At 41.4% G+C, this 22,826-nt stretch overlaps 1 protein-coding gene across 1 annotated transcript in view; it reads left to right on the top strand.

Annotated features, from left to right (window-relative positions):
- Positions 1-471: 471 nt before the first annotated feature.
- The window catches only part of LRRK2 (leucine rich repeat kinase 2), a gene marked incomplete at its 5' end in the record, with an annotated part of 130,195 nt that continues 107,840 nt past the window's right edge, over positions 472-22,826 (top strand). Inside the window, 7 exons of the mRNA XM_080939254.1 lie at positions 472-628; positions 806-891; positions 6,159-6,268; positions 9,365-9,453; positions 10,504-10,638; positions 13,216-13,350; positions 20,882-21,013. Of these exons, the coding sequence (XP_080795380.1) occupies positions 472-628; positions 806-891; positions 6,159-6,268; positions 9,365-9,453; positions 10,504-10,638; positions 13,216-13,350; positions 20,882-21,013 (844 nt within the window). The remainder of the gene's footprint in view (positions 629-805; positions 892-6,158; positions 6,269-9,364; positions 9,454-10,503; positions 10,639-13,215; positions 13,351-20,881; positions 21,014-22,826) is intronic.

Genomic DNA, 22,826 nt, shown 5'->3' with positions numbered 1-22,826 from the left:
TTTGGCAACCAGAGCCAGGATAACCAGCGAGCAAACAACTCTGTACTCCTTTCCCCCCACCCCCGCAAATACCACAATTATCACCCCAAAAGCCCATGTAGCTGGCCGATTTTGATTGTTAAAGGCTGCATCCTTTGGGGAGAAAATTACTCCTCTCCCTATAGGGGGAACTCTTAAAAGAAACCGCTTTCCTGAAAGGGGCCCACTGGGCGGTGTCCTCCTTTCCCAACGCCCCATTGCTATTCTTAGATCGCCGGGTGGTGGCTTTCGCTTTTCCTCCCGGTGGAGTTCCCAGCGGCGAGACGCGGCTGGGCAGGCCAGGCTGAGACTGGGCAGAGGCGGTCGCAGTCGCAGTCTGGGCGCGGCGGGGACCGAGGGCCGGGCCTGCAGCGGCGGAGGCGGCGGAGGCGCGGGGAGGGGAGGGAGGACAGCAGCCTTCCCGGCTCGCCGCAGTCCCCGCCGGCCCGCACCATGGCCAGTGGCGCCTGTCAGGGCTGCGAAGAGGAAGAGGAGGAGGAGGCTCTGAAGAAGTTGATAGTCAGGCTGAATAACGTGCAGGAAGGCAAGCAGATCGAGACGTTGCTCCAGCTCCTGGAGGACATGCTGGTGTTCACCTACTCCGACCGCGGTAATGCCTGCAGCCCCTCCCTCCTCTGCAAACTTTAGCCTGCACTCCCATGTTAATCTTGGGCACCCCACTCCTGCTCTTCAGGGAGGAAGGAGCTGAGGTTCCCGGGAAGACCCGAAAGGATGTTGTGGGTTGTGACTTTGTTTTCATTCCCCATTTGCTTCCCTTCTTTTCCAGCCTCCAAGTTATTTGAAGGTAAACTTTTCCACGTGCCTCTGTTGATTGTCCTGGACTCCTACATGAGAGTCGCCAGTGTGCAGCAGGTAAATGGGGCCTTCCCTTCTGTTCCCAAGACCCTCCTATGACAGGCCTTATGTCCCGGGTTCTTGAGATTTGCTTTAAGAGGGGAAATCTTGTCAGTTGTTAGCAGAGGAGAAGCAACTTTATTAACTGACATAATGTGGATTGTGGTAGGAGTAAACTGAAAACAGTTCACTTATGGGCAAGGTGAGTTCTTTAACCTTGCAGGCTAATCTAAGAATGCTCCTTAAAATACAGCGAGTTTCTGATAGAGCACTGCTGTGAATATTTCCAGCAAGGGAGGGTCATTAAAAACAATAATAAATCAGTCCAGCAAACAGCAAACTTTCATTATTCTCTTGCTTTTATTCTTTTAAATTAGAAGACACATTTCAAGGATTCTTCCTTCAGTGTACCACCCAGTATCTAAAGAGGATTATGTTTCCGGAATCCTGCCTCCCCCTCCCCCGTGTTTACATTTCCACTCCATGGCTGTTGCATCACAAAGTAGATACAAAAGTGTAACTTCTGGATCTCTGTCACAGGAAGTGTGAGTTTAAAGGAGACTTGGATAGGCAAGAATGGCTTTCATACAGGACAGAATTACTTCTGAAGGCACTAACTTCCTTTAGAGTTTTATGATTTGAGGAATTAAAATTCGTTTTGTCGTCCAAATACTGTAGGGAACTCTGGAGGCACAGGGAGAATATTCCTTCATATTCATCCTAGTGACTAGACTTATCTCAGTCTCCAACTTTTCTCCTCCTCCTCTCATCCTCTCCCTCCTCCTCCTCTCTCTCTGTTTCCAGCCCTCTCTTTGTATAGCCCAGACTACTTGGAACTTGCTAACTTCCTGCCACTGGCTCCCCTGGTGCTGTGATTACAGGTATATGCCTCCCTACCTCGTTCTAATTCTCTTTTAGAAAAGTACACTTATATCTGCAGTGAATATTTTTCTTTTTTTCCGGTTGTGAAAATTTCCCATCTGACTGGTGATTTTCAGGTTATTATCAAACATAGTCAAGAGGAAGATGGAGGCAAGATAAAGATACTGTTCTTTTAAGCATGGAGAGCCGGAATGTTACCCATGGAATATGAATCATTTTTGAAGGTGCTTTCTGCTCCCCACCTACACCATCCTTCTTGCTTCATATTCAGAAGTGTCTAATTCTGGCTGCCTACACTGCCAAGACCTACACTTGGTAGACTCATGCCTGCTTGGTACCACTGGGAAAAACTGGACCCCCATTTTCAGTCAACAGAACACAGAAGAGAGTAGTAGACCGGAGAACCCAGGGGAATCTGGGACGTATTCAGTGCTCAATTCTTTCCCCTTCTTTTCCTTCTGCGTCTGTCTGTCTGTCTCTGCTCTACCTCTGTCTCTCCCCTTCTTTCTTTGTACTGAGAATCAAGGTCTGGGGCTTTGAATGTGCTAATGGAATTATTTTGATTACTGACCTATATCTAATTTTCTCCTCTCCGCTGCTTCCCAACTTACCCCCCCCCCTTTTGTCCTTCCTTAACTGTTTCTACTCCACTTCTCTTTTCTCCTTCATTCCCTCTTCCTTCTTCTTCCCCCTCTTCCTGCCCCCTCCTCCTCTTCCATTTTCTTCCCCTCCATCTTTCCACCCTCCTCCTCTGCATTTTTGGGGCTGGGAATTTAACACAGGGCTCTGCATGTGCTGGGTGAGTACTCTACCAGTAAGCTACCCAGCCAACCGAGACATTCTAGTTCTTGATTTTAGGAAATGCCCGAGTGTGCATACATTTCCTTGCAGTGGTTAAGTTGTTGTTGCTAGCGTGTGGAGTAGGCAGCTGCAAAGTCTCTTGGAAAGGAGCAGCCTTTTGTTTGATAATTTAACAGAATAAAGTCAGTACCTCTGGTGTTTTAGATGTGCTTATTTGCAAGGGCTTTATGCGCACTATGTGAGTTGGTTCTTAGTGGAATTTCATTGCCCTTGAAGAAAGTTATCCAAACTCTTTCCTTCATATTGATTTAGTTAGAATGGGTAGACCCTGTGTGTGATTGTAATAAGGCAAGGACTCAAATACTTTTGTGCTTCCAAATCTCCCTCGGTTATTTCTGGACTTACTAAGATTTTTGTGTGAGCAAGCAAAAGTCCAATGGTTTGGTACAAATACTATGAAAAGATACAATGGCTACATTGCCACTGGCCTTATCAAAGGGTTATAGAAAGAGTTCTTTCTCTACTGATAGTTTCAGCACTCTACTTGAAAGTAATATCTTTTTTTAGATCTCTTCACATAACTGCTGTAAGCAGTATGTAAGCAGGATTTCAAATTTCTTGCAATCCAGTTAGCCGGAGCTACCAAATGGGAGTGTCTTAGTTCGGTGAATTTCTCTTCAGAAGTTTATGTTAAGATTTCTTGTTAGAGTCGTCTAACATGGCATTTGCTTCATCCGTGCTTTTTTCACAAACGCAGAACTTGTAGGACTGCTCTCAAGCCTGCCCTGCGCATTTCCCTCCGCGTTAGCCATTTTCTCTTGCTACTCAATTTGACGTCTCCTTTTCCACATAGCTCCAACCTTCGAAGAAGGAGAGCAAAGTAAATTAAATGACTTGAATGTTCTCCAACCCCTCGACTTCCCCCCCCCCCCCCCCCCCCCGCACCATTTAGGAATCCCATGCTGGGGTTGATAGCGTCATTAGAGCAGAGACCAGCAGCCTCGTCTCTAACTGTACGGGGTTAAAACGTTCTCTCTTGGAAAGGTAAGTTCCTAATTAAAGGATTCATGCTTCGGTTGGGATTCCTGCTTTGCTGCTGGAAGTTTTACTTAGTCACTGAAGCGCCTGCCACTCATTGATTACAGGCCCAGCTGCTTGAATGGATCTTTTTTTTCTTTTGCTAAGCAAGCAGTTATTGATGCTGTGGCTTTAGCAACCTGAGCAAAGCAGGTTTTCTCAGTGAGTCAGCCATACAGGTATGGGCATGAGTTTAGCATCTTATAATCCGTTTCTCCACCAGAAGCTCACCAGAATGGAACACTCTTAAATGCCAGGGGAAAAGGCTTCATGGAATTTTTTTTTTTTTTTTTTTTTTTTTTTTTTATCACTCGAACAGTTGCTTTCCATGACAGCTTCGTCGTTCGTGTGTGTTCCGCTTACATGGAGGAGGGTATCCGACCTAAAGAGCAGTAAAAAGTGACTGCTAGAGATTTCTGTCTTTTTAAAGAAATTAGTAATTATTTGAGTGGAAGTAGTGGCAATGTGAAGCAATTCATGCCTAATTTTAAAATCATCGTGAAGAGACCTTAGGGCAGACAGTGACGTGAAGAGAGGACACTGTGGAGAGACCGTTCAGGTTTTTATCTTGGTGAGATGTCTCCCATCTGCTCATGCACACATACAAATATGTACTAGTGTCCCAGTGGCAAATGAAGATAAATTTCCCGCCTCGACACCAGCTCTTGGCATCCTTTATCTTTTCTCTTCTCTCCAACCTAATCCAGCTTCCATCTTCTCCCCTGCACAGAATTCTTGGCCTTGGTACCCAGCTTATCTCATAGCTCCTGGGTTTTAAAATGTGGCTGGAGTCTCACCTTTGCCACATTTTATCTCTCCTTGGATAGTTCTGGCTCCCAGTTGATCTTACTTCCAGGATTTATATCCCTTTAATACTTGTCATAAGTCTCTCCCACCCTTTCTTTAATTGTGCATGCTACCATGATAGCTGTTTTCTGTTTTGTTTCCTGGTCTTGTCAAGCAAGCATGGTTCTTTAACACAAAGGAGGAATGGAAGGCACTTCAGATTTACAGAGGCAGGGAGAAGGAAGAGTGGCTTAATCTTTGAGTTGTAAAGAGGAGTTGGTATCTACACAGAGGTGGATGTTGAAATCATGTATAATGGTCTGATCAAAGATTTTTGTTTTTAAATGGGGGCTGAAGAGATGGCTCGGTGATAAAGAACAATTGTCGTTCTTTCAGAGGACCCTGGTTGGATTCCCAGCACCCATTGGCTGGTTTTCCTCCATATTGTTTGCCTTACCAGTACATACTTGTTAGTTTTTGTCAACTTGACACAAACTAAAGTCCCTGGGAAGAGGGAAACTTCACTGAGGAATTCCCTCCATCAAAATGTCCTGTAGAGAAGTCTAGGGGGAATTTTTTTTGATTAATGTTTCAGAAGGGCCCAGCACACTGTGAGCAGTACTTTCCCCGGGGAAGGTAGTTATTGATAAAGCAAAACTGAGCAAGCTAGTAAAAAACATTTCTCCACAGTCTCTGGTTCAGTTCCTGCCTCCAGGTTCTTGTTGAGTGTTTGCCCCAGCTTCCCTGATGGTAGACTGGAAGCTGTAAGTTTTTCACAGGCTCAGAGAAGCTAACTAGAGGAAGGGGGAATCTGACAACAGCTTCTGGCCTTGGGGCATCAGGCACAAAGGCGGTATACACACACACATGCAGGTAGAACATCTCAGGCACATAAAACAACAATTTTTTAAAAGTCATATATGTAAAATGCATCAATAAACTCAAATGGCATGCATATATGTGGAGTGTTTTAGGGCACTTGTGACCACCAGATCTTACAGTTCACAGAGGTTGGGGGAATGAGAGGGGCCCTTAGGTGTTCAGTCTCTTGCAGCTTCTTTTCCTTTCCAATAACAGACACAGGCTCGATCATAGGACAATGCTACTTATGGGCCTTTATTAAACTCTGGAAGAGCAGCTGGTGCTCTTAACCACTGAGCCATCTCTCCAGCCCGAGTGTAGCCATTCTTGCTTCATAATTTCAGTGTGTCACCTACAACTGTTCTCTATTTTGTTTGATTTAGACAGTAAAAGGATCTCTTCTGTACCCATCCAAGAATGTCACAGGACTTTTGTGTTCCACCTTTGTGTGGTTCTAAAGCAACGAGTAGTCGAAATACACACCTTACTCTCATTTCTGAGAAAGCAGTTTAGGGCTTTGTGTTGTCTTGTCTAGGTGATTATTTATTTAAAAACGATACAATTATCTGTTCCACTGCAAACAGAGAGTTGTGATTGGTATGTCTGTTAGCAGCCTTCTAAAATGTGGGTACAGGGCTGGTGACAAAGCTCCCTTGGTAGAGAGTTTGTGTACCATGCCCTGGATTCAACCACGCTCACCATCGTCACACAAACTGGGTGTGGCAGTGCATGCTTGTAATTCCAGTATTTCACAAGTGCAGAAAGGGGGACCAGAAGGTCAAGTTCGTTCTTGGCTACCAAGTTTAAGGCTAACCTGGGGCGTATGAAACATCATCTTTTAAACAAAAAAAGCAAATATTTACCTTTCTTATTTTCAGGCGGGGTGGTCACTGCTGTGCAAATTAATAGAAGTCTGTCCAGGGACATTGCAAAACTTAATAGGACCCCAGGATATTGGAAATGATTGGGAAGTCCTTGGTATTCACCGGTAAGTGTGATCGATAGGTGAAAATAAACTACATTGAAGATTACACGTGATACCACTGGTCATCCAAAACCGTTCTGCAAAACTCCTTCAAAGCAGATACTTTTTTGTTTTCTTAAATCAATGATTTTCATCTATACAGATCTTTAAACTTCATTCATGAGCTAGAAGACAAAAACTGACAGTAAAAGAGCGAGTGAGATGGTTTTTGTGACACAAATATACGGTTACACAAATAGTTAAGTTGTAGATCTTTGAGTGCAAGTTAAGACAGAGCCAAGCAAGCTTTTTACTACTAACAGTGGAACTGATATAATTTTAAAAACAAAACAAAACAAAACAAAACAAAAAAACCCCCAAAACAAGAAGTTAGTTCTGTGACTGCTTGTTTCAAAGCTAGGCTCTACTGTCTTCTTGGTCAAATTTGCATGTATCTGGGCATGCTATGTCAGTGGAAGGAGACTGTGGCTTTCAGTAAGAGTAGGAAAGAGGAAATTGATTCTCTCTCAGCCCACTGCAGCCTCGTCTAGGTGACTATTTACCAGTCTTTGGTTGTAGCATTCAGCATAATATCTTCTGTCTCCGGCCATAGTTCTGAGGATACCTTGAGAAAAACATTTTTTTAATGAAAAATTAAATTCCATGCTGTTTGTGAGAAAATGTGTATGTTGTACACAGGTGTGTCTGTTCTAAAGTGAGTTATTATAAGCCTCGGTGTTTACAAGTTTCTCCACTTCTAATATGTAGGTGTGGCTCGTTTTTTCATTTCTACCATCTCAAGACTATGGTTAGAGGGGGAAAAAAACCCCAGCCATTTCCAAACTGATTTTTGAAATTCCCCTTGGCAGTACTGTACTATTTAGTGAAGATTTACCCACCATAGACTTGTAATTAGTCATTCATGATTGTATTTAATTTCCCTTTGGGTCGTTTGAGACATCCCAAGATTTCCTCAAGCCTACTTAATCTCCAATATCAGAGAGTGCTGGAGAACTCGATTCCTTGTATTCCAGAATAATCCAAGTGTTTGGGGGGTGATTGTGAAACTATTTCTACAAGAAACATGATTCAGAGTCACTCAAGCATTCTCTTGCTTACCTCTCTCTCCAGCCCATCCCCCTACCTCCATTTGTTGTTAATACTCCTGCTCTAAGTCACATCTGGGTCTATAATAATGGGAGACACCCTGGTCTCTACAGTAGGACACTGTGGCAACATTTTTGTAAGACATTTTCCTCTGTTCCCGAGCTTCACCCCACCCCAAAAGGTGATGGATACCAAAGAGAAAATTTGGTAGTAGCAATGGGAAGAACTCTGAGACTGTGTTTACTACTCTAGCTGGTGCCGTGAACCTGGGAGAGTGGAAACTAAAATAAGGCAGACAAAAATCTCATGCAATAGCCAACTTTATCCAGAGCATCAGACTGTTTATATCCTCGGGGTTAGGAAGTCCCATGAGTAAAGTGTACAGTCAACCACAAGGATAAGCTGTGCGTGGCACAAAGGGGTTTTCGATAGAGGCACATAAATAAATAGCAACAGCCAGTTATAACAAATAATTCAAAGTGAACTCACTCCTATCCAATACATTCCTATCCGATACAAAAGCGCATTCCAACAATTCCATGTTTTCGAAGACGCTGTGGTCGCAAGACTCTTGTCCCGTTTCCTCTTGGGTTTTTCTCACAAGCACTCAGAATTCCCCTTGCACGACTCCATCCTTGGACTGTGTTCTGAGATAATGGAGCAGTGAGGGTTAGAGCCAGAGTAGGAAGGTGCTGAGGAGAGAGGATACCAACAGTTCTTTGCTTTGCTAGGATGCCAAAGGTGGTTGTGGATGGTAGCAGCTCTGTCTTCTTCGAACAGTATAAAACCAAACTCCACCAGGCAGGAAACGGTTAGAGGTTACATTTGGAACCACTAACACAGGGATTAAAGTCTAGTGAATTTGAGAGCAGGGTCTGTGGTTACTGGACTTTATTATCTAGGATGGCAGATTTCTTCCTCAAAGATGGTAGCAGTGAATATTTTTAATATATAAATGGATCCCTTAAGGATATATACAAAATCAGCTCCTTTATTCAATATTCATGTATGCAGATATGTCAACACATGTGACATATAATTCATAAATTCTTGACACATATTGAAGGCATTTCTTTTGGATGTGGATGCTCTTCATGGTGAGTTGTGTGTGGTGCTAGGCAAAAATGTTAAAACCTAAGTCGTGGTATTTGGCGACATAGAGGTAGAACAACTTTTCTATTGAGACATAGAATGATATTTCCTCCCAAGTCTCTTAATTTTTCCAGTGTTGAGTGTCAGTCCACAGGTTATGCATATAGTAGGCAAGCACTCTGTCCCTGAGCTGCATGTAACAATAAAGGTTTGAGTTACTCTTCCTGTTTCCTTTTCTTATTTCTTTTACTGATGTAGAGTTGATAATTTTAAAAATCTGTGCTTTGGATATGTTCAACTTGTTAATTCGACACACAGAATCATGTGGAGTATTTGCCACAATTGAACCAAGTAGTATTCCTGGTCACTTGAATGGGGCCTTCAGCATGCTGAGCAAGTGTTCTGCCCCTGAGCTACACCGCAAGCCGGGCTGTTGATTTTATAAGCTTGGTTTAAGTCTGTACCGAGGGGAAACATTTCACATGAGCTTTGCTGAACAGAACAAAACATGGTAAACATAAGGAGGAGTAGGAAAGTACCAAAATATTGTTTTAGGTGTTACAGAAAGTCTAAGTCCAAACTTTCATTAAAAACAATTACATGTACACTGTCATGGTGGTGCACACTAGAGAGGCAGAGACAGAAGGATCTCTAGGAGTTCATAGCCACCCTGATGAGTGTAGTGAGCTGCCTGCTGGCTGTGTCTTCACAGTAAGAACCTGTGTCAAAACATGGGTTTATGTATCGATGGAGTGCTTTTTGTATGTGCATATATATGTATGTGTGTAAAGGGTGGGCACATGCATGTCACAGCACACATGTGGAAACCAGAGGACAGCTTGTGGAAATCTGTTCTGAGCTCCCGGGGCTTGTCCTCAGGCTATCATGGTCATGTGATTTTCTTTTTCTTTTTAATTTCAGGCTGATTCTTAAAATGTTAACTGTTCACCATGCCAATGTGAACCTGTCAATAGTTGGACTAAAAGCCTTAGATCTCCTCCTAGATTCAGGTAAGCGATGACTGGAAATGTTCCCTACCAACAACTGTCAGGGTCAGAGTACAAACTGAACACCAGTGCTGTCTAGAGTGGCGGTGTCTGTGTCTGCCTTCATACCTCCCGTTTCTCTCGGATCTCATCCAGAAACTTGGTTCTGAATGTTGCTTGTGTGTTTCTCTGCCGGTCTTATTTCTAGTTCCTTCGTGGCTCCTATACTGCTCCCACAATTCTCATCCCTGGTAGCTTTTTCTTGTACAAACCCTCAGTCTTTTCTGCAGTTTGTCTTTGATAAAGCATGCAGCATTACGTCTTGAGTGCTTGCTAGATTCTCTGTTCATGTGGAACATACTTTACATGCTTTTGAAACCACTTTCACCTCCAGATAGGCGTTTTCCTTATCTTTCTGGGTGAGACAAACTGACGATCAGAGAGGTGGCGCACATCAGGTCCTCTGCCTATGGTGACTTCTGCCAAGAGGCTAATGGACCCAGTGACAGAGTTTGAGATGGTAATGATGGTTATGGGCACTACCATGACAGACTGCTGTGGTTCTTACTGACATGAATTGACTCATTGGCCTAGACAAAATGGAAGAGAGAGGGAGTTTGGAATGATGACGACTGGGAAATTTCCCTTGGGTAGTTGTTAGATGATGGTCTCATTGATGAAGACCAGGAGCAAGAGTAGGCTCAGATCAGGGTACCCACAGAATATTTAAATGGTAGTGCTCAAAAGGCAGATGGGAATTCATTTTAAGAGCATGAGTTAAGAGGCCTAGCTTTTGTGAGTTGTGTGTGTGCACACATGCAAGCGGTGTGTGTGTGTGTGCATAGATGTGAACATGCATGTGTGTCTATTCCTGTGTGTGTGTGTAGTCCCAAGGGTAGTAAATAGACTGGTGATTTATCTCCCTTGGAGAGAATTTTATATGGATAACATTTGGGACAATGAATTGCTCTATCAGAAACAAAAGTCCACAAAACTTTCATAACCCTTGGGCAAAACTAATGTGTCAGCTGAGTGAAACAGCTCTTTAACATCCCATTGTTTTCTTCAAATTAGGTAAAATCACTTTGCTGATACTGGATGAAGAGTGTGATATTTTCTTGTTAATTTTTGATGCCATGCACAGATATTCAGCCAACGATGAAGTCCAGACACTTGGATGCAAGGCTTTGCACGTACTGTTTGAGAGAGGTATTTAAAAGTGCAAATTCTCTATTTTGAGGCATACTTAGGAAGAATGACTTGTACTGGGAAAAAGCTGGATAGAATTGATGAGAAAAATTATATGAAATCATACTATTTACAAATCTAGACAAAGTAAGTTAGTTTGGTAACATTGCTTCCTTCTGTGCTATGAATTTCCCTCACAGGTTGTAAATCATGTGGTTTCAGTAGACTTCCTTCCATTGCCTAACAGGGCATGAGTCCACTTTGCAAAGTGGATCGTATAGGTGTTAAAAAGGAAACTGTGAAGTCAAGTACCTAAAATGGGGTTATTACTTTGAATTTTGTCAAACTTGAAATTGTTACATGCTCTGTGTAGAGAATTGGACAATCACAGTGTCCTTGAGAAACAAGACTGGCGGGCACTTCACAGCAGGCCCAGAAATGATAGCTAATTATTGTGCTGGCTTGAGCTGTTTTGGTCTCGTCCTTTTACTGACTCAATGAGGAAATGGATGAGAGAACTGAGCAAGTCATCTGAGGTTAGCAGCTGGTTAGCGCACAGTGGTTGCTACTGATTTGGAGACTCCATCTTTGATGATTAGGCTTTGTGGGGAATGCCAGTGAGGGGAGAGAGCTTTACCTCTTCCAGGCTGTCTTCTCTGGAAACTTTTGTCTCAAACGACCTGTAATTATGTTTCAGTTTAGGCAAATTCTTACTCGTGAAGGAAGGCAGTCACTGTGCTTCAGACAGTGCTGTGTCCTCCAGGACAGTGACAGAGATTAGCAATTATTAAACAGAAAAATCTTAAGTCAAAGATCATTAATGCTTAGTGTAGTATACATTATATACATCCACATAATGTAATGTATGTGTAATGTATAATGCACTAAGCATTATATATAATAGTATATAAATAAATTGTATACATGTATATATATGTATGTATGTATGTGTGTGTGTGTATATAATATATATATATATATATGTATATATATATATATATATATATATATATATATATATATATATACTATTTTTTCAGGAGTATCAAGTTCCCTGAAACAGTAATTTGGTTAATAAAGTTAATCTTGAAAAGTAAGCTAATAAAGACTGTTATCAAAAATTAAAAGGTTGTTATGGACATTATACTATGTTATTAAATATAAAGGTTCTGTGGCATCTGTCATTAATTAAAGGAATCTAACCAGTTTCCCATCACCTTACCTGGACATGCTGGTATACATTTGAAAACAATTAAGGTCAGTCACAAAGAGCTGTATTTTCTAATGTTTTATTGGCACCATTTTCAACCGGACAGCCTCGGGTTTTAAAGAGGTTTTCAAGCTCCTGCTTTTAAAACACAATGACTCCAAGTGTAGCCCAACTTATTCTGAATACAAAAGCCAATGGCAGATTTTGATCTCTCATGAAAAACCATGAAGACAGAATATTTCAAAGCCCAACCCCTGGCTACTTGCTACAGTTAACAGCTCGGGAACTGACATGTTTAGATGACTTTCCCTTCAGCCGTCCACCATAAGTCCCAGCTTTTCAATATCAAAACCACATTTATAGCAGATGTACAGCTTGGTCTTCAGGTCGGTCCCCTAACAATTGGAGTGGCATGGGATGGGCTGTCTCTTACTCTTGTTACCTGCCATCAGATCCCCTTTTCCTAGCTGAACTGACTAGTTATGCCTCAGTGGAAAAGGATACACCTAGTCTTGCTGTGTATGTCCCAGGATAGGTGGATACCCAAGGGATGGCTACCCCTTTTACAAGGGGAGGGGAAAAGTTAATGGGGGTGAGGGACTTGACTGGGAGAAAAGGAAGGCAAGGGCCATGATCGGGATGTAATATGAATTTAAAAAGTTAATGAGAAAAAAAAATAGAGGCTGGGGGTTGGCATTTTCTGCTCATGTGGAGGATCTGGGTTTAATTCTAGAACCGCACTGTGTTTCTTACAAAGACCTGTAACTCTGGTTCTAGGGGATCTGACCACCCCTTCGGTTCTTTGGGCGTGTGCTGTAATACTGACAAGCAGGCACACATAATACACATACATTTAAAAAATAGTAAAATAGAAATACTAGTTCAGGATCAGCAGGTCAGTATTGTAGAATATTCATCTCTAATGAGTCATCTTTATAATCTGTAGCCAAAATCATAGTAGCTCATTTCAAAAGGTAACCTTTATTATCTGTAGGTGAGACTCTTAGGGTGTTCATTGCAATGGACCATCTCCAGTATCAATAACCAGAATCATATATTATTCCACCCAGTATATCATATTTATTGTACTGATTAAAATGTTATAGCACTCTTCCCCCAAAGAAATGGTAAATACTTTCCTTTTCCTGAGAATTACTGGGCTCCTAATCCCTTTTTCCTTCCGAAAGAAGATATAACCTGTTCAACACAAAACTATTTTAATATTTCAAACAAATCGAATATTTCAAATTCCTTTAGGTATACTGCGCTCGTGAATTGTGGTTACAAATATATTTTGGGTGAATTACACTTTCGTGCCACTTTAAGGCCGATTCCCATTTGTTTTTCTTTCTTTTTCTTTTTTTTTTTTTTTTTTCTCCCTGGTTTAGTTTCTGAGGAACAACTGACTGAGTTCGTTGAAAACAAAGATTACATGGTACTGCTAAGTACGTTCAACAGCTTCAAAAGGGATGAGGAGATTGTGTACCATGTTCTCTGCTGCTTGCATTCTCTGGCGGTCACCTGTGAGTACCCTCTTGGCACGGTTTCTGCTTTGCGTATGGAGAACTGTGATGTGTCGCTTTTCTCAAATATTATGATTTTTATTTTATCTTTATTTTATTTATTTATTTATTTTGTGGAGTCCTGTGGATGTTCAGTGTCTTCACTCGCCGACTCGCCTGTTTAATTTGGATTTGTTTGGACTACGAGGCATCCATGTCTAGGGTTAGCAGGAGCATCAGCAGTAGAAGGCATACATGGGCACTTTGCCGATTCCGAGTTCATGCTACAATAGGAAAGACAGACTTGATCCGAGACGGAGGCACCGTAGGCACAAATTCCTGTGGCCGTGAGAGCAAATAGAGAGTGAGGCCAGAGCGCTTGAAGAGTCTTCAGTGCTGAGTGGTTGGTATGCAGGGGGTGTGCAGGACAGTTGACTACAGGGACGTGTTTAAGAGGTAGACATTAGGAACATGATGGTGAGGTACAACTGACCATAGCTTAAGCCTGAAATCTCAGCTGCTTGGGAGGCGGCATTCAAGGTTGGCCTTGAACATACCACACAGTAAATAAAATGCAATTGGATGTATAGCTTGTTGGCCAAATGCATGGCTTGCAACTCGTTAAGCTCAATCCTCACTACTAGAACAACAGAAGACCCGGAATGCAGAAAGATGTGGAGCAGATGAATGGAAAGCCACACAGCAGATTCTAGTTTAATGAACATGGTATGCACGTGTGTGTGTGTGTGTGTGTGTGTGTGTGTGCATATTTTCCAGTGTTACTCTGTGTACCTGCGTGTGTATCCATACTGTGCATATATCTGCATGTATTTGTGCATATGAGCTAGAATGTGTGTGTGAGTGGCACATGAACATGTTCATGTCGTGTGTGTGTGTGTGTGTGTGTGTGTGTGTGTGTGCGCTAGTGTGTATACCTGTATGCATAAATGTAAATGTATGGGGGTAGGTTGGTACATGCATGTGTGTGTATATGGATGTGTGTGTAAGTGTGCATGTGTTTGTGCACAGATGCTAGTGTGTGTATATATAATTGTGTGTGTATGTGTGTGCATGGGGACTTCTGTGGTAGAGGTAGGGAAAGGGCATGAGAAGGGTAGGTGCATACATGGTCTGAGTGTTTGAGTGGCCTGAAAAACCTTTGAGAAGGCTTTGCATGCTCTTTCATTCCTGGTTAGCATTTATTGATTTGTTATTAAGCCATGTCATCAGAAGAAATATTTTCCTGTACACACCACTAGTGATTCCTGATAGGGCAAAATATGTGTCAGTCAGATTTTGTTTAATAAGTGCACACTTGAATTTCACATTTCTCCGTGTAGCTGAGCAGAATATAAGCATGCGTGCAACATGAGTGTTTTCTTCTTTACATGGGTGAAGTTCTTTTGGATTACATTAGTAATTTAGTGTGAAGAAGATAAACTGATGCCTGCTATATAAAATGTACATCAACATCATTAACACTGTGATACAATATGAATTTCTATACATGTTTATAACATATGTATATCATGCTACATATAATACACATACAATATACAGACAGACACATGGCATACATGTGTGGCTTCAGTTACAATAGTCTGAGACTTCATTACAGCAGGATCAAGAACAAAACCAACCAAACAAATGTGCTTGGGAAACAGTGCCTCTTTAATATGTTCATAAAAACACGGCATTTTATTATCTACTGGAAATCACACAGTCTGCAGGGGGTGAAAATCAATACTAACCCAGAGCGGAGTGCTGTGCTTGACATTTCTGAGTCACCCATGCCAGCACAATGGCTGGAGTCTGCCTTGTGATTTTCCCCGGCTCTGTTCACGATTCATTTATTTGGGGCCGATCGCTTTTTGGAATCCGTTGTCTTCCGCCCACTTCCGGCATAATCCAGTTAGAATGGGGTGATTCATATCCCAAAGGTCAAAGCGAGAGGCAGAGAACGGTGAAACAGCGAGGGATCGGGAGGCTCTGACCCCAGCTCTGCTGCCGAGCCCTTCTACTGTTCTTGCAAAATTCAAATCTTTTAGTGCTTGACGATTTCATTTACACGTTAAAATGTAACTTTTAAAATATAAATAGTTGGTTAGTTTTAGCTGTGCATTCAGAAATGGGAGTGTTTCTTCCCCCCCACCCCCCTGCCACACACACACAAGTTCACAGTAGTTTCCTGAATGATGTCTGCTCTTCCTCTCTGCCTGACGTCAGTCCCTTGCTCTAGCAGTTTGTCATATTTTGTCTGTCCCCCTCCCATGTGCCTTCTCCAGTAAGTTCAAGATTTCTGCCCCTCCTGCTGGCTGCTCTTCTAGGATGGAGGAAACAGATCCAAGTACATTTTCACGGTTCTAACATGTGTCGGGAACATGTTCTTCATACCTCCCTGGAGTGACAGAATGGTATTGAAAAATTCACCACCCATGGCCTGACAGGAAAGCAGACCTCTCAGCCCATTTATTTGAACTCTTACTGAACAGTTTTTAGACTTGTACAATGCCCTCAATGTTTACTCTGCCCTTTTATACAAACAGCATTTTACATACAATATAGTTTGATCAGGTTTCCCATCCCTAACTCCTACCAGGACCCACCCCCTCCCAATTCCTACCCACCCAACTTTATGCTGTTTTTCTCCCTCTTTAAAAAAATACATATAAAAACAAACAGATGAGAAAAAGGCCAATAAGACCAAAAATTGTCAAAACAAAACAAAATGTCTACATGAAGACAAACCAAAAACAAAAGCAAAAAAATCCACAGAGTTTGTTTGGTGTTGGTCAACTACAGCTGGGAGTAACTCCTGCCCTCAAGTGCATTCCATGTACCCAGTGGTACTCCATTGGAGAAAATTTGACTTCTGTTTGCCAGAAGATAGCAGCTGTACCTTCTTGGTTAGGGGGTACATCTATGTCCAATTCCCTTTCTTAGCACCAGGACCCCATCTGACTTGAAGATAGGCAGGCCTTGTGCGTGTTATAGCAGTCTCTGTGAGTTCACATGTACATTAGCTCTGTTGCATCTGGAAGACACCGTTTCCTTAGAATTCTCCATCCCCTCTGGCTCTTACACTCTTTCTGTCTCCTCTTCCACTTAACTCCCTCACCATTGATGGAAGAGGTTTGATGAAGACACCCCATTTAGAACTACATGCTGGCTAGTTTTATGTCAACTTGATACAAGTTAATGTTACCTGGAAGGAGGGAACCTCAATTTAAAAAAAAATGACTCTATAAAATCTGGCTCTGGGACAGTTTTTTTTTATTTGCAATTAATGTGGAAGGGCTCACTCTATTGTAGGTTGGGCTACCCTTGGCTGGTGGTTCTGTGCAAATAGCACCTCTGCCTCCAGGTTTTTGCCTTTCTTGAGTTCTTGTTCTGACTTCCTTCAGTGAGAGACTAAGGTATGGAAGTATAAGCCAAATGAACCATTTCATCCTCTACTTGCTTTTGTTTTTAGTGTCTCATTATAGAAATGGTAACCCCGACTGAGACAGAAGTTGGTACCAGGATTACTAGTTTCGCTGGGACACACTTGAGCGTGTTGTTTTGGGGCAGATTGTGGAAAGACTATAGGACGTTGGTCTAGAAAACCAGTAAGTGTTCAGAGCTTGGTGAGCTGTTCTGTGGGAGCTTGGAAGATAGGAGAGTTGGGAGAAAGGCAGATGATGGAGGCCTTGTGAAGTCCCAGAGGGAAGTTCAAGAGCACTTCTAAGACTCTTTAAGGGCCATTGCAAATTATGAGTTGAGAATATGTGGTTCTGATTAGCTGGGGCTAAATAATCAGCTGTGGTAAGATACAAGATACTAGAACTATTGAAGTAAATAAAACCTTTACTGGGACAATCAAGTCCGGGTCAGCTGGAGCTAAGAAATTCAGGATGGTTAAGAAGAGACCAGCATCACTGAGATAAAGGCCTTCTAGAAAGCATTTCCTCAGAGATCTGGATTTCAGGGGTGACAAAGGTAGTACCTGAGAGTGGTGGTACCTCTAGGAGTCACCCAGGTAGCTTTGGTTTTGAAGTCATGAAGCGGTCATGAAAAGCAACTGAAGATGGCACTGTAAGTGGCCAGGATAGACCATTGGAAGAGACATAGCCACAGTACTAGTTGATACTCTGGTCCTGGAGTAGCCATGGAAAGAAGCTAAGGCTTGGCACCACAAAGAAAGCCCCAGAGAGGCCATGGATGAAACTTACAAAGCCCAGATGCAGCCGGGAACCCCAGGCCATTCTGAAGATCAAAGTATTATGGGATGACCACCAAGTCAGCAGCAGTGGTGGAGAAGAACCAACTGGAGTCTAGAAGACAAGTTGTGTGTGCCCCAGAGGGAGGAGATAGAGAAGTAACCCAAGCCCTTTGGAAGAGCTCAGAAGACCATGAGTGGATCCCAGACATTAGACACTGAGTTATTCACAAGGTTAAGTTAATCAGCTTCACTTTCATTTGATTAGTGCAGTGTCCCGGTTCTTCCCAGTTGAAGTAGGGAAGCGTCTAACTGATTTCTTATTTTACAGGAATCCATAGCTGAGGAGAGATTTTGAACTTCTAAAGAGATTTTGAATTTCCACAAAGGCTTTGGATTTTAAAGGGGACTGACGTTTTAAGAGCTCTAGATTTTAGAGACTGGGACTCTTAAAATTTGAAATGTTGGTATTTACATGGGATCTTGGGGGATAAATGCGAAAGGAAAGTCATGGCTCAACAATATGTATGTCAAGTTGACAAGGGTTCAGTTGTGTTGGCTAGTTTTGTGTCAACCTGATACAAGCAACAGTCATATGAAAGGAGGGAACCTCAGTAGAGAGAGAGACTGTATAATTTTTATAATTAGTGACTGATGTGGGAGGGCCAAGGCTACTGTGGTTGGTGTCACCTCTGGATCTTGATCCCAGGTTCTATTAAGTGAGCAGGCTGAAAAAGCCATGAGTAGCAAGCTAGAAAGCAGCACCCCATCATGGTCTCTGCATCAGGCCCTACTTCCAGGTCCCAGCCAGCCCTTGAGTTCCCATCCTGACATCCTGGAGTGATGAATAACATTGTGAAAGTATAAATCACACAGATCCTTTCCTTCTACACCTTGCTTTTGGTCATACTGCTTCATCATAGCGATGGTAACCATGACAAGGTCAGACTGGATTCTCCAAAGTCTTTCACAACCTGCATGTTGTTGAGTTGCAGGTCTCTTTGTTGTTTGAATTCTACTGCAAGAAGGACTTTATTTGGTATGGGTTGAGTGATGCATTGAATTTTGGGTATATCAGTATGTCACTAGGAGTCATTTGATTGCTGTGTTCCTTAGCAGAATAATAGTGTTAGGTTTTCCCGTAGGTCTATGACCTATCTAATTTTAGAACTTGTCCACATTAGCAGTGTCAGGTGTGGGTTCTATCTCATGGAATGGGCGTTAAATTTTTAAAGATTCAATTGGTTATTCCCATGGTATTTATGCCACTCTTTTACCAATATATCTTGCAGATCGGTCTCTATTATAGATTGCAGGTTAACTAGATGATATTGGCAGCTGCTTTTCTATTCTGGTAGTATGCAGAGTGCTTTCTAGTACCATGAACACTAGGGGGGGGGGGAAGCTTCTATTTTGGAACCTGCTCAACGTCTCCACGTTGGACAACATAAGTAAGTGTTGTCTCTAGCAACAGAGCCTTACCATCAGGTTGTAGAAAACAACCAACAATTTTGACAATAGCCTATGATGTCTGGGGGGAGTATGTTCCATGAGACCCCTTTGGTCAGTGACTTAACTATATGCAATCTATTCCTGGTACTGGAGGTACTCCTGGTAACAACAAGATATGTACTCGAAGATTTATCTCACCTGATACTTGATGATTCCACCTGGATCTTTTTCATATATGCATGTATTTTAGAAAGATTCTCCAATATGGGTTTCCATATGATTTTTAAGATACCATTTTAATGTAAATTGTCTTCTCCTATATCTCCCTTTTATCCTTCTCTGTTTAACCCTCCATTTTAATTTCTACTTTATTACTACCTAACACTATATTATGTTTTCCCTTGCTTCATAGATCCTTTTCTCTCAGTCCCTTACTAGCTACTAACCTCTTATTCCAATTGCAGCACCCGTATGAAAAGCTTGAATGTCATTACCTACGTATAAGAGAAAACATGTAGTATCTGTCTTTTGGGGTCTGAGTTACCTCACTCAGGATGATTTGTTCTAGCTCCACCCTTTGCCTTAAACTTTCATAATTTGAATTTCTTAACAGCTGAATAGTATTCCATGGTGTAAGGACCAGTGTGTATGCATTTCTTTATCTTGCTTACATGGGCTTCACTAGCTACTGGTCTTAGACATTGTGACAGGGGTAGGATGAAATCCCAGAGTAGCTGCCGTTTGCTTTTCCGTGATGGCTAACAGTGTTGAACATGTCTAAAACTGTTTCTCAGCCATTTGTGTTTTATGATTTGAGAGCTCTCTGCTTAGTTCTGTGCCCCATCTTTACACTGGTTTGTTTCCTAGATGTTCTGATTTAGCTCTTCATATTTTTTGACATTTGCCCTCTATTGATTGTGATGGTGTCCTTTGCCATACAGTTGTGAGTTATTATTTATTAATCATTGTTCTTGGTACCTGTGATATTGGTGTCCCCTTCACAAAGATCCTTCCTGTATCAATGAGTTCAAAACTATGCCCATTTGTTTTTTCTTTTACCAGATTCAGAGGTGTCTGGTTTTATGTAGAAACTTTTGAGCCATTTGGAGTTGGGTTTTGGGCAAGTTGATAAGTATGGATATATTTTAAATCTATAGTCAGCCATCCGGTTTGAACTGTACTATTTGTTGAAAATGATGTGGCCTTCTCCAGTGTGCATTTTTAGCTTCTTTCTCAAGCATCAGTTGACTATAGTTTTGTGGACTTGTGACTGGATGTTTAGATTAATTTCATTGCGTCAGTTTTTATGACAACACCAACACATTATAAAGCTATAGCTCTACAATAACTCTGGGATGGTGGTGCTGCTAGAAGTTCTTTTATTATTAAGGATGCTAGTTACCCTCCCTCCTCCCTCCTTCCCCCTTCTTCCCTCTTCTTCCCCCTTCCTCCCTCCCTCCCTCACTTCCTCCCTCCCCCCATCTCTGTGTGTGTGTGTTTGTGTTTGTGTGTATGTGTGGGGGGAAGTTTTCATATAAAGTTAAAGATTTTTTTTTCAATTTTTGTGAATAATTTTGTTGGAGTTTTAATGGGGATTTCACTGAATCTGTAGATTGCTTTGGGTAGAATAATTTTTACAATGTTAATCCTACAGATGTCTTAATTTCTTAAATCAAGGAATCTGATGAAACTAACGTGTTCTCCTGCCAAAGAAAAGTTCTACATCGTGTAGTGTTAGCATCTAACAATGTAGATTCTTTACAGTTATTTGACAGAACTTGCTGTTTGCATATGGACCTGTGCCCATCACATTGTCATCTATTTGCAGGATTCATTTGAATGCACATTTGAAAGAAGAAACTTACTTCCTTTTAGATTATTATAATTATTTTCTTAATTCAGGCAGCAATGTGGAGGTCCTCATGAGTGGGAATGTCAGGTGTTACAATATTGTGGTGGAAGCCATGAAAACATTCTCCACCAATGAAAAGATTCAAGAGGTGAGCTGCTCTTTGCTCCACAAGCTTACATTAGGTGAGTTATACTTTTTCATTTCCTATCACACGCTATATCATATGCATGTATGTAGCTTCCATGTGGTCTATGCATGAATAAGTAGCATCTGATAAACACTGGGAATAAATACTGTGAAGTAGCAAGAGTTTATGACAAAAACCACAAAAACCAGAGAGGTGGTATTAATGAGACATCTTCATTTTATTGTCTGAAGTGATCTCTAGGAATGCTTGTTGTTTGGCTCTATTTAAACTATGGTTGCTAACTCTGAAGTATAATTGTACCTTATGTGGACAATGCGGAACAAAAATCAGAAAGAGGTATTATCACCCAATTATGAATTAGTATTTATGGGCATGGTGCTTTTGGTTTGGGTCTATACTTCAAAAAATATCAAGTGTACTCTGGAGACCTTGCATACCTATATTTATCATGATTCTATTGTAGAAGTCAGATTATGTAAACATCTTGGGAGCCCATTAGAATGCATGAGGAGGATAGGAGTTTCCCTGTGGTTTTCTGTTGCATTGGTTCATTTGATTTCTCTAGATCATTGTTCTGTGATTTCAATTAGCATTGCTGATATATGATATCTGAAACACTAGTAGGTCACTTGCTCACACGTTTTCTTCCTGTGTCTTATATCTTGTATTTTCGTTGGTGATTTTCTACTCGATACAAATTTGAAAATTATGTTTCCTGGTTTAAAACAAAGTCTACTGAAGTTTGTATAGGGACAACACAAAATATATGGACCTTGTTATGAAGAACTGATGTCCTTCACTATCATTTCTTCTCTATAGTCTGTAGTGGTTTTATGTATCTTCATTATTTATTTTTAGCTGCTTTATTTTCATCATAATTGTAATTGGCTTCTGTTTTGAAATTATATCTCTGAAATGTGCCTGTATGAAGAAATGAAAGGAATTTTTTTTTTATCTGTCTGCCTTCCTGTTTCTTTCTGACAACTCTTTAGGACATAAATGCAGATTATGTAAGGTAACGGTTTGTGCACGGTGGCGGGCTGAGCCTGTCCTTCCCACTCATTATGTCTGTTACTCCTCTGACTGTCTTCTCGTGTGACCCAGAATCATCAGCACAATGCTGAATAGAAGCAGTGTTCGGCTCTCTTCTTGCCATCTTCCTGATTTTAGAGACAAAAATTGTGAGCATTCTTTCATCCAGAATAATGTGTGTCAGATGATTTTTATAGTTTCAAAATCTAGCATGTTTCTAATGACACATTTTTTTTATCAGGATGAGAAATTGTCTTCTGTTTCTTGCTTACTACTTTTGTATCTGCCCCCTTTTAAAGAAACTAAAATTACAAATGGATGTTGAGTTTTATTAAATCCCAAACAATGTATGTAAAAGACATCTTGTTTTCTGTTGATGCTATGGGATTAAATCTATAGCATTCTAAACAATAAGCCATGATTCTGAGGTTAAATTAGAAGTTAATGATTTATTTAATTTTGTAAGTATATTTCTGATAAATCTCTTAATTTTGTATCTTCCTGTTAACCTTAATTGCCTTTTGGGTTTGCTTTTGTTTTACCTCCATCCCCTTACTTATTAAAGCATGTCTGTTTTTGTAACCACCAGTGTAGTTATTTTGTGTTCTATATCTGGTATCTATTCTGTGAGGTCTTTGAACGTCTCGTTGTTCATGAATAGCAGTCACTGATGTTCATTTGCTTGTATTTCTGAGAGTTTCAGTTCATCAGAGCTCGGGATCTGAACATTCCAAAGCCTTCCATAGCAGATGCCTCTCCAGGGACATTTGGTGTCAGAGCACAGGACAGACAGGGGCACTTTAAGAGGTGAAGGT

This window comes from Micromys minutus (genome assembly GCF_963924665.1).
Source record: "Micromys minutus genome assembly, chromosome: 27".
NCBI lineage: Eukaryota > Metazoa > Chordata > Mammalia > Rodentia > Muridae > Micromys > Micromys minutus.
This window is presented reverse-complemented; position numbering and strand designations above follow the sequence as displayed.